The sequence below is a fragment of the Pristiophorus japonicus genome, chromosome 5 (assembly GCF_044704955.1).
Source record: "Pristiophorus japonicus isolate sPriJap1 chromosome 5, sPriJap1.hap1, whole genome shotgun sequence".
In the NCBI taxonomy this organism is placed as follows: Eukaryota; Metazoa; Chordata; class Chondrichthyes; family Pristiophoridae; genus Pristiophorus; species Pristiophorus japonicus.
The window spans coordinates 4,001,842-4,015,905 of NC_091981.1; the positions used below are offsets into that span (position 1 = coordinate 4,001,842).

At 52.0% G+C, this 14,064-nt stretch overlaps 1 protein-coding gene across 1 annotated transcript in view; it reads right to left on the reverse strand.

Moving 5' to 3' along the window:
* The window catches only part of LOC139264210 (CUB domain-containing protein 1-like), an 89,122-nt gene that overhangs the window by 54,953 nt on the left and 20,105 nt on the right, over positions 1-14,064 (reverse strand). Inside the window, exons 2-3 of the mRNA XM_070880317.1 lie at positions 5,613-5,825; positions 145-492 (exon numbers count right to left, since the gene is read on the reverse strand). Of these exons, the coding sequence (XP_070736418.1) occupies positions 145-492; positions 5,613-5,825 (561 nt within the window). The remainder of the gene's footprint in view (positions 1-144; positions 493-5,612; positions 5,826-14,064) is intronic.

Consider the following 14,064-nt stretch of genomic DNA (forward strand, 5'->3'; position numbering starts at 1 on the left):
TCTCAAAGGTATCATCAACAGAATGACAGAAGACAAACTTGAAGGACATTAAAAACGAGTCACTATTTCCTTTTTTTTAAAAAAAAAACGGAACTTTTGCAAGTGCAGAATTATTCGTGAACTTGCAGCAAACTGGGCACCTACTTTTAATGGGCGACACAAAGAAGAGTTGAAACCCTGCATCGTTGGTGGTCTCAGTCCAGGGCAGTGCGAGGGTGATCAGCGTCTTGCCTTGAACCTTCACGTTGGAGATGGTGCCGTTGAGACAAAAGGTGCCGACGTGGACCTCCTCGATGTTGGAGCGCACGCGGCCGTTAATCGTGTAGGTGACCGAATCCGGACAGCTATCCGAGTCCGTCTGCCACAAACCAGCCTCGAGGAACCGCATCTCCACACCAACCTTGTAGGGCACACTGATGTTCCAGACGAAGGTCCGGTTGAGTTGCGGCAACTCCGGAGGAGGAAATACATCTTCAAGGTTGGTGTCTTCACCTGCCAAAGGCAAAGGAAAGATTGAGGCCTGGATTTAGAGGTTCAGTTGTTTTGCTGAATTGTGTCCGAGCAACGTAGAGGCAAGAGATGATCACGGTCTCGTGGCCCCGCTAGAAACTGGAGGCACGGGGACATCGGCTCACGTGAGACGCCCCTACGATTACTGGCATTTACTGTTCAGCTCCAGGCCTAAAGAACGGGTACATATTAATTGCTTGGGCTGGGGCTGGGGGGGGCGGGAGGGCGTACAGGACACTATTTCAACACTTGCAGATGACACAAAACTTGTTTTAGTAAACAGCGAGGAGGATAGTAACACACTTCTAAAAGACAAACTGGTGGAATGGAGGGACACATGCCAGATGAAGTTCAACGCAGAGAATTGAGAGGTGATGCATTTTGGTCGGAAGATCGAGGCGAGACTATACACACTAAATGGTACAATGTTATATTCAAGGCTGAGATCGATAGATTTTTGGACTCTCGGGGAATCGAGAGATATGGGGATCGGGCGGGAAAGTGGAGTTGAGGTCGATGATCAGCCGTGATCTTATTGAATGGCGGAGCAGGCTCGAGGGGCCGAATGGCCGACTCCTGCTCCTAATTCTTATGTTCATGATTTTGAAAACCTCGATCAAATCTCCTCTTGGCCTTCTCTGCTCCAAGGAGAACAACCCCAGCTTCTCCAGTCTATCCAGGTCACTGAGGTCCCACATCCCTGAGACCCCGTGTTCTAGATCCCCCAGCCTGGGGAAACATTTTCTCATCATTAACGCTGTCAAGCCCCTTAAAAATTTTATATGTTCATTAGATCACCTCTCATTCTTCTAAACTGTAGGGAATATTGGCCTAGTCTACTCAATCACTCATTGGACAAGCCACTCATCCCAGTGAACCTTCATTGCATGCCCTCTAAGGCAAGAATGTCTTTCCTTGGGTAAGGAGACCAGAACTGTGCACAGTGCTCCAAGCGTGTCCTCACCAATGCCATGTATAATTGTAGTAAGACTTCTTTACCCTTATAATTGAGTCCCTTTGTAACAAAAGCTAACATACCATTTGCTTTGCTAATTGCTTGCTGTACTTGCATGTTAACTTTCTGTGATTCGTGTACAAGGTCACCCAGGACCCACTGAACGCAAACATTTTCCAGTCTCTCACTATTCATATTCTGTTTTTCCTACCAAAACTGGATAACTTCACACTTCCCCACACTGTATTCCATTTGTCATGTTTTTGCCCACTCAGTCAACCTGTCTATATCTCTCTGTAGCCTCTTTGCATCCTCCTCACAGATTACTTTCCCACCTAACTTTGTATCATCAGCAAACTTGGATATGTTACACTCAGTCCCTTCATCTAAGTCATTAATATGGATTGTAAATAGCTGATGCTCCAGCACTGATCCTTGCGGTACCCCCGCTATTTACAGCCCGACAACCCGAAAAAGGTCCCGCTTATTCTCACTCTGTTTTCTGTCCGTTAACCAATCCTCAAACAATACTAATAAATTACCCCCAATCCCATGAGCCCTAATTTTGTTTAATAACCTCTTGTGTGGCACCTTATTGAAAGCTTGCTGAAAATCCATATATACGACATCTACTGGCTTCCCCTTATCCATCCTACTAGTTACAAGAGGCCCTCAGCCAGTCCCCCTCCCCCGCCCTTTCCCCGGAGCCCTGCAATGTTTATCCTTCAGGTACTTATCCAACTCCCTTTTGAAAGCCACGATTGAGTCTGTCTCCACCACCCTCTCAGGCAGCGCATTCCAGATCCTAACCACTCGCTGCGTAAAAACGTTTTCCCTCGTGTCGCCTTTGGTTCTTCTGCCAATCGTCTTAAATCTGTGTCCTCTGGTTCTCGACCCTTCCACCAATGGGAACAGTTTCTCTCTCTCTACTCTGTCCAGACCCCTCATGATTATGAACACCTCGATCAAATCTCCTCTCAACCTTCTCTGCTCCAAGGAGAACAACCCCAGCTTCTCCAGTCTATCCACGTCACTGAAGTCCCTCATCCCTGGAACCATTCTCGTAAATCCCCTCTGCCCCCTCTCTCAGGCCTTCACATCCTTCCTAAAGTGTGATGCCCAGAATTGGACACAATACTCCAGTTGAGGCCGAACCAGTGTTTTATACAGGTTCATCATAACTTCCTTGCTTTTGTACTTTGTGGGGCCAAAATTTACCTCCGCCTAAAACGGAGTGGATAACTCGAATTAGGTGCTTATTCTCCTCCTGAATCCTTGGGGCAGAGAATAGAGCGATTTTGGTCTCTTAAAGGCTTTCAAATTGTCCGGGCGGTGTTTTGGGCGGCTGCGGGGCAGGAGAGCGTGGGGAGCGGGGTCGGAGAGCCTGGGGAGCGGGGCAGGAGAGCGTGGGGAGTGGGGATGGAGAGCCTGGGGAGCGGGGCAGGAGAGCGTGGGGAGTGGGGACGGAGAGCCTGGGGAGCGGGGTCGGAGAGCGTGGTCGGAGACCCTGGGGAGTGGGGACGGAGAGCATGGGGAACAGGGTCGGAGAGCGTGGGGAGCAGGGACAGAGAGGGGGCAGGAGAGCGGGAGAGTGGGGTCGGAGAGCCTGGGGAGCGGAGCCAGAGAGCCTGGGGAGTGGGGACGGAGAGCGTGGGGAGCGGGGTCGGAGAGCCTGGGGAGCGGGGACGGAGAGCGTGGGGAGCGGGGTCGGAGACCCTGGGGAGCGGGGACGGAGAGCGTGGGGAGTGGGGACGGAGACCCTGGGGAGCGGGGTCGGAGAGCCTGGGGAGCCTGGTCGGAGACCCTGGGGAGTGGGGACGGAGAGCCTGGGGAGCGGGGCAGGAGAGCCTGGGAGTGGGGACGGAGAGCCTGGGGACGGAGAGCCTGGGGAGCGGGGTCGGAGAGCGTGGGGAGCGGGGACGGAGAGCCTGGGGACGGAGAGCCTGGGGAGCGGGGACGGAGAGCCTGGGGACGGAGAGCCTGGGGAGCGGGGCAGGAGAGCCTGGGGAGTGGGGACGGAGAGCCTGGGGACGGAGAGCCTGGGGAGCGGGGTCGGAGAGCGTGGGGAGCGGGGACGGAGAGCCTGGGGAGCGGGGTCGGAGACCCTGGGGAGTGGGATCGGAGAGCCTGGGGAGCGTGGTCGGAGACCCTGGGGAGCGGGGACGGAGGGCCTGGGGAGCGGGGACGGAGGGCCTGGGGAGCGGGGTCAGAGAGCCTGGGGAGTGGGGACAGAGAGCGGGGGAGCGGGGTCGGAGGGCGTGGGGAGCGGGGTCAGAGGGCGTGGGGAGCGGGGTCAGAGGGCGTGGGCGGACGGCAACGCTGATGACGTGACCCGTCGCACTGACGTGGAGCAACGTCCCGCCCCTTCAGTTAAAGGGGAGGGGCCGCTGCGAGCTCTGCAGCCACATTAGTGGCGCCCACTGGGCCACCAGGGGGGGCTTTGGCCGGGCCAGCGGTCCAGCACCCAAGGGCGGGGTGCCAGGGCTGCCTGTTGGCGGCCCGACCAAACCCGTGGCCGCCATTGCTGGGCCGAGCTCGGAGTCGGTCGACAATTAAAACAAAATGGCGGCGGCCGCCTCCCCTTTAAGAGCGGACGCGCTGGGAAAAGCGGTTGTTGGCAGCATCGCTCCCGTGGGGCAATGTCCCTCACGGGGCAGATAGGGGTCGCCGCCGGGCAGTAAGGGGGTCGGCGCGTGCCCGACGGGGCGGGAACACGTTGACACTGCCCCCCCACGACCCGGGGGCAATTTCGGACGTGTCGGTCCGTCCTCCTGCCCCGGGTCGGAAAAGCCTAGAGGCAGTAATGGACTGTAGCGAGCGGCAATTTCAGCGCCTATACCTCTATTTATGAAGCCCAGGATCCCGTAAGCTTTTTAACCGCTTTCTCAACCTGCCCTGCCACCTTCAATGATCTGTGCCCATATACCCCCAGGTCTCTCTGTTCCTGCACCCCCTTTAGTTTATATTACCTCTCTTCGTTCTTTCTACCAAAATGCATCATTTCAGACTTTTCTGCGTTAAATTCCATCTGCCACGTGCCCGCACATTCCACCAGCCTGTCTCTGTCTTCCTGAAGCCTATCACTATCCTCCTCACTGTTCACTATAATTCCAAGTTCTGTGTCATCTGCAAATTGTGAAATAGTGCCCTGTACACCCACATCCAGGTCATTAATATATAATCAGGAAAAGCCGTGGTCCCAGTACCGACCCTGGGGAACACCACTGTATACCTCCCTCCAGTCCCAGAAACAACCGTTCCCCACTACTCCCTGTTCCCTGAGCCAATCCCGTATCCATGCTGCCCCCATCCCTTTTATTCCATGGGCTTCAACTTTGCTGGCAAGCCCATGTTCACCACGTCAACCACATTACCCTCATCAACCCTCTCTGTTACTGCATCAAAAAACTCCATCAAGTTAGTTAAACACGATTTTCCTTTAACAAATCCGTGCTGGCTTTCCTTAATTAATCCCCACTTGTCCAAGTGACTGTTAATTTTGTCCCTGATTATTGTCTCTAAAAACATCCCTATCACCGAGGTTAAACTGACCGGCCTGCAGTCGCTGGGTTTAACCTTACACCCCTTTTTGAACAAGGGTGTAACATTTTCAACTCTCCAGCTCTCTGGCACCAGCCCCGTATCTAAGGAGGATTGGAAGGTTATGGTCAGTACCTTCGCGATTTCCTCCTTCACTTCCCTCAGCGTCCTGGGATGCATCCCATCCGGTCCTGGTGACTTATTGACTTTAAGTACAGCCAGCCTTTCCAGTACCTGGCCTTTATCAATGTTTATCCCATCCAGTATCTCCTCTGCCTCCTCCTTCACTATGTCGATGGCAGCATCTTCTCCCTTGGTGAGGTCAGATGCAAAGTACTCATTTAAACATGGGGAAAGAGCGGGGGGAGTGGGACTAACTGGATTTCTTCTCAAAGGAGCCGTTGCAGACTCGATGGGCCGAATGGCCCCCGTCTGTGTTGTACGATTGTATGATATAGGCAAGAGAATAGAGGGCTGCAGGCCCATGGTGAACCGAACCGAACCGAATCCCAGGGAAGTGAAGAAAAAGGACGGAAGACCCCCTACAATATCGTGAGGTCTGGACATAACCAATAGGCAATGAAATGAGAACAGAGGTTCTCCTCACCAATCTGTTTTACAACTTCCATCCTGAAGTTATGCTCGGGGTCGATGCAGGTGAAGTTGAAGAGGAGGGTCTCTTCAGGACTGAGCTCATATTCCTTGTAACACTCCTCCTCAGCAATGCAGATCAGACACTCCGAGGACTCCACGCTCCCGGGTGCCTGCTTCAACGTGATGGTCACATTTTTGTCAGCGGTGACCGAAATCTTTTCAGACTCTGTTCACGAAACAAACCAGACAGAACAATATTTAAAACCCAATATCTTCCACAAACATCATACGAGATACTTCACCAACGTTTCAACGCCTTGATAACGTTTCCGATGTCAACCTATTAAAGAAAAGGAGGAAATTTTCTCTACACATTGAGCGTAATAAAATTGAAAAGCCGTTGAGAAAAAATGTGTTTACAATTTGACTAAGCCCAGAGGAAATGACCCTCCTGTTCTTCCAGAGCAGCTATGCTTCAATTGCAGCTCTCTCGCCTCAGAGTCAGAAGGTTGTGGGTTCAAGTCCCACTCCAGGAACTTGAGCACAAAAATCTAGGCTGACACTCCCAGTGCCGTACTGAGGGTGTGCCGCACTGTCGGAGGGGCAGTACTGAGGGAGTACTGCACTGTCGGAGGGGCAGTACTGAGGGCGCGCCGCACTGTCGGAGGTGCAGTACTGAGGGAGCGCTGCACGGTCGGAGGGGCAGTACTGAGGGAGTGCTGCACTGTCGGAGGTGCCATATTTCGGATCAGATGTTAAACCAAGGCCCCATCTGCTCTCTCAGGTGGATGTAAAAGATCCCATGACACTATTTTGAAGAAGAGCAGGGGAGTTCTCCCCGGTGTCCTGGGGCCAATATTTATCCCTCAATCAACATCACTAAAACAGATTATCTGGTCACTATCACATTGCTGTGTGTGGGAGCTTGCTGTGCACAAATTGGCTGCTGCGTTTCCCACATTACAACAGTGACTATACTCCAAAAGTACTTCATTGGCTGTAAAGTGCTTTGGGACGTCCGGTGGTCGTGAAAGGCGCTATAGAAATGCAAGTCCCTCTTTCTTTTGTTCAGTTGAACTGTTTTAAGTAGGAATGTTAAACTCAGAATTGCAGGGGACATTTGCCTTGCCACAGCAAATAGCGGAAGGACAGATGGGTCAGAGAGCTCAGCGATCAACGGAAGCTGTCCAATATTGGCCAGTATTTTGGGGAGTCTAGGAGTGATCTGATGGAAGTTTTCAGGATATTGAGGGGAACAGATAGAGTAGACAGAGAGACACTGTTCCCGCTGGTTGGGGAGTCTGGGACTAGGGGCAGAGTCTGAACATTAGAGCCAGACCTTTCAGGAGTGAAATTAGGAAACACTTCTACACACACAGGGTGGGAGAGGTTTGGAACTCTCTCCCGCAAACGGCAACTGATGCTGGAGGTCAGTTGTTCATTTTAAATCAGAGATTGATAGATTTCTGTTAACCAAAGGTACTAAGGGATACGGGCTAAAGGCGGGTAAATGGAGTTAGATCGCAGATCAGCTGTGATCTCATTGAATGGCGGAACAGGTTTGAAGGGCTGAATGGCTGACTCCTGTTCCCATGTCCATTTCCCCCCCCACCCCCGCTCACCCCCCCCCAGTGAACCAATGTGCCTGCGTGCAAACCCCTCGTCTCCAGATTTATGAGCTGGGAAAGGAAGGAGATTGAAAACTCAATTCCATCAGTGAGTCATCGGGGGACATTAATAATCAGAATATAGAAGTCAACCCAGGGCAAGGTGACAAAAACATGAAAGTATGTAGCCGTGAAGCGGCACAGAATACACATTTAAATCTTTAATAAAGCGCAAATATGATCATTATCCTCCGAAATGTAATAAGGTGAAGTGTTCTCTTCATATTACTAGATGGTGAATTATTCAAGTGCCCCCGAGGGGCAGCGTTGTAATAAGTTAGTCGAGCAGCAATGTGCAGAGACAGAGTGCGGAGTCAGTTCCACGCTTACAGTCCACCGCTTTGATTTGCCAGCGGAGAGAGAGTCTGGGGGCCCTTCAAGCAGCACGTCCATGCACAGAACTGTAAAAATTTACAGCATGGAAGGAGGCCATTCAGCCCAGCGTGTCCAGGCCGGCAGACAAACAGCTATCCGGTGGACCACTTCCCATACCTCGGGAGTCTCTTATCAACAAGAGCAGACATTAATGATAAGATTCAACACTGCCTCCAGTGCAGCCTTCGGCCGCCTGAGGAAAAGAGTGTTCGAAGACCAGGTCCTCAAATCCACCACCAAGCTCATGGTCTACAGGGCTGTAGTAATACCCGCCCTCCTGTATGGCTCAGAGACATGGACCATATAGAGTAGACACCTCAAGTCACTGGAGAAATACCACCAACGATGTCTCCGCAAGATCTTGCAAATGCCCTGGGAGGTCAGACGCACCAACGTTTGCGTCCTCAAACCAGGCCAACATCCTCAGCATCGAAGCACTGACCACACTCGACCAGCTCCGCTGGGCGGGCCACATTGTCCGCATGCCCGACACGAGTCTCCAAAAGCAAGCGCTCTACTTGGAGCTGCCTCATGGCAAACGAGCCAAAGGTGGGCAGAGGAAACGTTACAAGGACACCCTCAAAGCCTCCCTGATAAAGTGCAACATCCCCACCGACACCTGGGAGTCCCTGGCCAAAGACCGCCCTAAGTGGAGGAAGTGCATCCGGGAGGGCGCTGAGCACCTCGAGTCACGTCGCTGAGAGCATGCAGAAACCAAGCGCAGGCAGCGGAAGGAGCGTGCGGCAAACCAGTCCCACCCTCCCTTTCCCTCAACGACTATCAGTCCCACCTGTGACAGGGACTGTGGCTCTCATATTGGACTGTTCGGCCACCTAAGGACTCATTCTAAGAGTGGATGCAAGTCTTCCTTGATTCCGAGGGACTGCCCGTGATGATGACTTTCCCAGCTCTCGGTCCGTAGCCCTGTAGGTTACGGCACTTCAGGTGTGGGTTTCTGCCTCTACCACCCTTTCAGGCAGTGAGTTCCAGACCCCCACCACCCTCTGGGTGAAGAAAGTTCTCCTGAACTCCCCTCTGCTCCTTCTACCAATGATGTTAAATCTATGCCCCCTGGTTATTGATCACCCCTGCTGGGAGAGATCCGGATTACAACATGCATCGGCAAATCGGAGAGCCCATCTCTCAGAAATCAGAAACGCTCCTTTAATTTTGTTGATTAAGCAACAACATTTTGCAATCCTTGAAGATGTTTTGTTATTAGCTAACTAAATGTGTTTTCTGGTAATAATTTTTCACCAGTGGTGAGACCACACCTGGGGTACTGGGCACAGTTTTGGTCTCCTTATCAGAGCGAGAGTAAACTTGCCTTGGAGGCGGTGTAACGAAGGTTCACCAGACTGATTCCTGGGACGGGAGGGGTGTCCTATGAGGAGAGATTGAGTAGATTGGGCCGATACTCTCTGGAGTTTAGAAGAATGAGAGGTGATCTCATTGAAACATACAAGATTCTGAGGGGGATTAACAGGGTAGATGCTGAGAGGATGTTTCCCCCGGGGCTGGGGAGTCTAGAACCAGGGGTCACAGTCTCAGGATAAGGGCTCGGCCATTTAGGACTGAGATGAGGAGGAATTTCTTCACTCAGAGGGGGGTGAATCTTTGGAATTCTCTGCCCCAGAGGGCTGTGGATGCTGAGTCGTTGAGTATATTCAAGGCTGAGATCGATAGATTTTTGGACTCTCGGGGAATCGAGGGATATGGGGATCGGGCGGGAAAGTGGAGTTGAGGTCGAAGATCAGCCGTGATCTTATTGAATGGTGGAGCAGGCTCGAGGGGCCGAATGGCCGACTCCTGCTCCTAATTCTTATGTTCTTATTGGGATTCAATCCTTGATACAACACATCAGGCTCGCTGCAGTTCCACAAAATCTCACCAAACGCTGCAAAAAGATTAAGAACAGCATCGATTTACTTTTCAACCAATCAACCGCAATTGTGAAATGTTGGCTCAGACTGACAGACACAGCGAATCTATAACTCATTGACCATTCACTGACAGCAGTTGTGCCCACTGGAGTTGGAATAGTCAATTAATTGAAAATTCTTGCACATTCTTATCCATCATCTCCACGGCAATGCAGTCAGTCTACAGCTTGTCTCGGAGCAATTCAAATTAAGTTATTTTGATTTGAAGAGGTTGAGTAACACAGGCTCCAACATTGATCCAAACTGCAATTAGCAAGACGTTTCATTTTTAATGCTGCTGATGCAAATAGTTGTGCAATATCCTCATATCCGCAGCATAACTAAAACCACCTGTTTCCACCTCCATAACATCGCCTGCCTCTGTCTCAGCTCATCCGCTGCTGAAGCCCTCATCCATGCCTTTGTTACCTCGAGACTTGACTATTCCAACACACTCCTGGCTGGCTTCCCACATTCTACCCTACGTAAACTAGAGGTGATCCAAAACTCGGCTGCCCAGTGTCCTAACTCGCACCAAGTCCCACTCACCCATCACCCCCTGTGCTCGCTGCCCCGTGTCCTAACTCGCACCGAGTCCCACTCACCCATCACCCCCTGTGCTCGCTGCCCCGTGTCCTAACTCGCACCAAGTCCTGCTTACCCATCACCCCCAGTGCTCGCTGCCCCGTGTCCTAACTCGCACCGAGTCCCACTCACCCATCACCCTCTGTGCTCACTGCCCCGTGTCCTAACTCGCACCTAGTCCCGCTCACCCATCACCCCCTGTGCTCGCTGACCTACATTGGCTCCCGGTTAAGATTTCAAAATTCTCATCCTTGTTTTCAAATCCCTCCATGGCCCTCGCCCCTCCCTATCTCTGTAATCTCCTCCAGCCCCACAACCCCCCCCCCCCCCGAGATCTCTGCGCTCCTCTAATTCTGCCCTCCTGAGCATCCCTGATTATAATCGCTCCACCATCGGTGGCCGTGCCTTCTGTTGCCTGGGCCCCAAGCTCTGGAACTCCCTCCCTAAACCTCTCCGCCTCTCTACCTCTCTTTCCTCCTTTAAGACGCTCCTTAAAACCTCTCTCTTTGACCAAGCTTTTGGTCACGTGTCCTGATATCTCCTTCTGTGGCTCATTGTCAAAAATGTTTTAATTGATATCGCTCTTGAAGTGCCTTGGGATGTTTTGCTACGTTAAAGGTGCTATATAAATACAGGTGGTTGTTGTTGTTCTATAGACAACAGGCAGGAAATAAGGAGAGCAAATTGCTATATGAATGGTTATGCACAATCAAATATAAACTGGGAAAACACAAACTTTTTAAGAGTCCGAGTTGGTAACGATAATGTGACCCAGTGAAGCATTGCTCAAGTACTACAGACCCCTTCCCCAAGCTCTCCTCATTCTGGCCCCTTGTGCATCTTCCTCACCATCGGTGGCCGTGCCTTCTGCTGCCTGTGCCCATGCTCTGAAATTCCTCACTAACGTATTTGCTTCTTGGGTTCTTTGCTTAAGAAATCATAAGCAACACATTGCTATTAAGAACCGGTTGGTTTATTAGCAAAGGTTTAACAATCGCACTACACATTACCGGTTCATCCACCAGGCTCACAACCACCTGCCTCATCGTGGATTCCCCCGAACCCAACTGGCTGGGGTTTTATTGAGTCTTGTGAACATCACGTGACTGGCTAAGCCACTCCCAACTCAACAGCTCTACAACTATTTTAGTGCAAAATTATCAATCGAGTGCCCCCTTTACTAACGGGGAGCACTAAAACCGACAAATAAACAAATTAACTTTTTAACCACAAACTTAAATCAAATTAAAATTAGGTTGCTGTGGGGTGATGATGCACTCCAGTCCCTCCGGCGCCCACCTCTCGCGGAAGGCTGTGAGCGTACCGGTGGACACCGCGTGCTCCGTCTCCAGGGACTCCCTGGCTCAGATGTAACCGTGGAAGAGAGGCAGGCAGTCGGGCCGAACGGCCCCTTCGACCCCCTGGACCACTCTACAAACCTGTGAGCATACATTACATTCCCTAAATCGCTGTGTCACCTGCTCCACCTTTTAAGGCACTCCTTCAAATCTGATTGAAGATGCTAAGGTCTCTTCTCCTTTTGGTTTGGAGTGTGTTCCAACCCCCCACCACCCTCAGCCCCACGCCCCCGCCTCATGTCTGTGAAACTCCTTGGGACATTATTCTGCAATAAAGGCGCTATATAAATGCATTATAGCGAAGAATGACCTTCTGCAACTGGGAAGAATCTTTAGCGCCCACCTGAGCAGGCAGACGGGACCCCAGTTTAACAACTTGCGTCAGGCACCACATACCGACAATGCGCCCGTCTCTGAGCGTGGCACTGAATCCTGGAGTGGGGCTTGAAACGGCAACAGCAGCTCAGCGGTGAGGAAGAGAGTGCTAGAAGACCAGGCCCTCAAATCTGGCACCAAGCTCATGGTCTACAGGGCTGTAGTGATACCCACCCTCCTGTATGGCTCAGAGACATGGACCATAGACACCTCAAGTCGCTGGGGAAATACCACCAACGATGTCTCCGCAAGATCCTGCAAATCCCCTGGGAGGACAGACGCATCAATCTTAGCGTCCTCGATCAGGCCAACATCCCCAGCATTGAAGCACTGACCACACTCAATCAGCTCCGCTGGGCGGGCCACATTGCTTTGGGAGTCTTGTGTGGACAAGCGCTCGACTCGGAACTCCTTCAAGGCAAGTGAGCCCCAGTTGGGCAGAGGAAACGTTACAAGGACACCCTCAAAGGCCTCCCTGATAAAATGCAACATCCCCACCGACACCTGGGAGTCCCTGGCCAAAGACCGCCCTAAGTGGAGGAAGTGCATCCGGGAGGGCGCTGAGCACCTCGAGTCTCGTCGCCGAGAGCATGCAGAAACCAAGCACAGGCAGCGGAAGGAGCGTGCGGCAAACCAGTCCCACCCTCCCTTTCCCTCAACCACTGTCTGTCCCACCTGTGACAGGGACTGTAATTCCCATATTGGACTGTTCAGTCACCTGAGAACTCACTTTTAGAGTGGAAGCAAGTCTTCCTCGATTCCGAGGGACTGCCTCTGATGATGCATAATCAGTATCACAAGACATTCCACCAACATAACATCATGTTCCTCTTTCCTTTACTGACTAATTACTTTGCTCAAGTTTGTGCAGGCGTTGTAAACTAATTGCCCGTCACCTGATGGAGAGGCTGCCAAGGTATCAAAGCTCAGGAGAAAATGATTTGCTTTCATATTCTTTGCTTCAATACATATTTTGTAATTTAAAGACACTTCTTGTTCAATAGCAGGTTCCGTTAGAACTTAAGAACATATGATTTAGGAGCAGGAGTCGACCATTCGGCCCCTCGAGCCTGCTCCGGCATTCAATAAGATCACGGCTGATCTTCGACCTCAACTCCACTTTCCCGCCCGATCCCCATATCCCTCGATTCCCCTAAACTTCAAAAATCTATCGATCTCAGCCTTGAATATCCAGAAATAGATAGACAGAAGCTGGGGTTGTTCTCCTTGGGAGCAGCGAAGGTTGAGAGGAGATTTGATCGAGGTGTTCAAAATCATGAGGGGTCTGGACAGAGTAGAGAGAGAGAAACTGTTCCCATTGGTGGAAGGGTGGAGAACCAGAGGACACAGATTTAAGGCGATTGGCAGAAGAACCAAAGGCGACACGAGGGAAAACGTTTTTACGCAGCGAGTGGTTAGGATCTGGAATACGCTGCCTGAGAGGGTGGTGGAGGCAGACTCAATCGTGGCTTTCAAAAGGAAATTGGATAAGTGCCTGAAGGGAAACAATTGCAGGGCTCCGGGGAAAGGGCGGGGGAGGGGGACTGGCTGAGGTGCTCTTGCAGAGAGCCGGCACGGGCTCGACGGGCCGAATGGCCTCCTTCTGTGCTATAGGCCAAGCTCATGGTATACAGGGCTGTAGTAATACCCGCCCTCCTGTATGGGTCTGAGGCATGGACGATGTACAGAAGACACCTCAAGTCGCTGGAGACATATCACCAACGATGTCTCCGCAAAATCCTGCAAATCCCCTGGGAGGACAGACGCACCAACATCAGTTCCTCGACCAGGCCAGCATCCCCAGCATTGAAGCACTGACCACACTCGACCAGCTTCGCTGGGCAGGCCACATTGTACGCATGCCAGATACGAGACTCCCTAAGCAAATGCTTTATGCGGAGCTCCTTCATGGTAAACGAGCCAAAGGAGGACACCCTCAAAGCCTCCCTGGTAAAGTGCGACATCACCATTGACTCCTGGGAGACCCTGGCCGCAGACCGCCCGAGGTGGAGAAAGTGCATCCGGGAGGGCGTGGAGCTCTTCGAGTCTCAACGCAAGGAGCATGAAGAGGCCAGGCGCAGACAGCGGAAGGAGCACGCGGCAAACCAGCCCCACCCACCCCTTCCCCCGACGAATGTCTGTCCCACCTGTGACAGGGTCTGTGGCTCTCGTATCGGACTGTT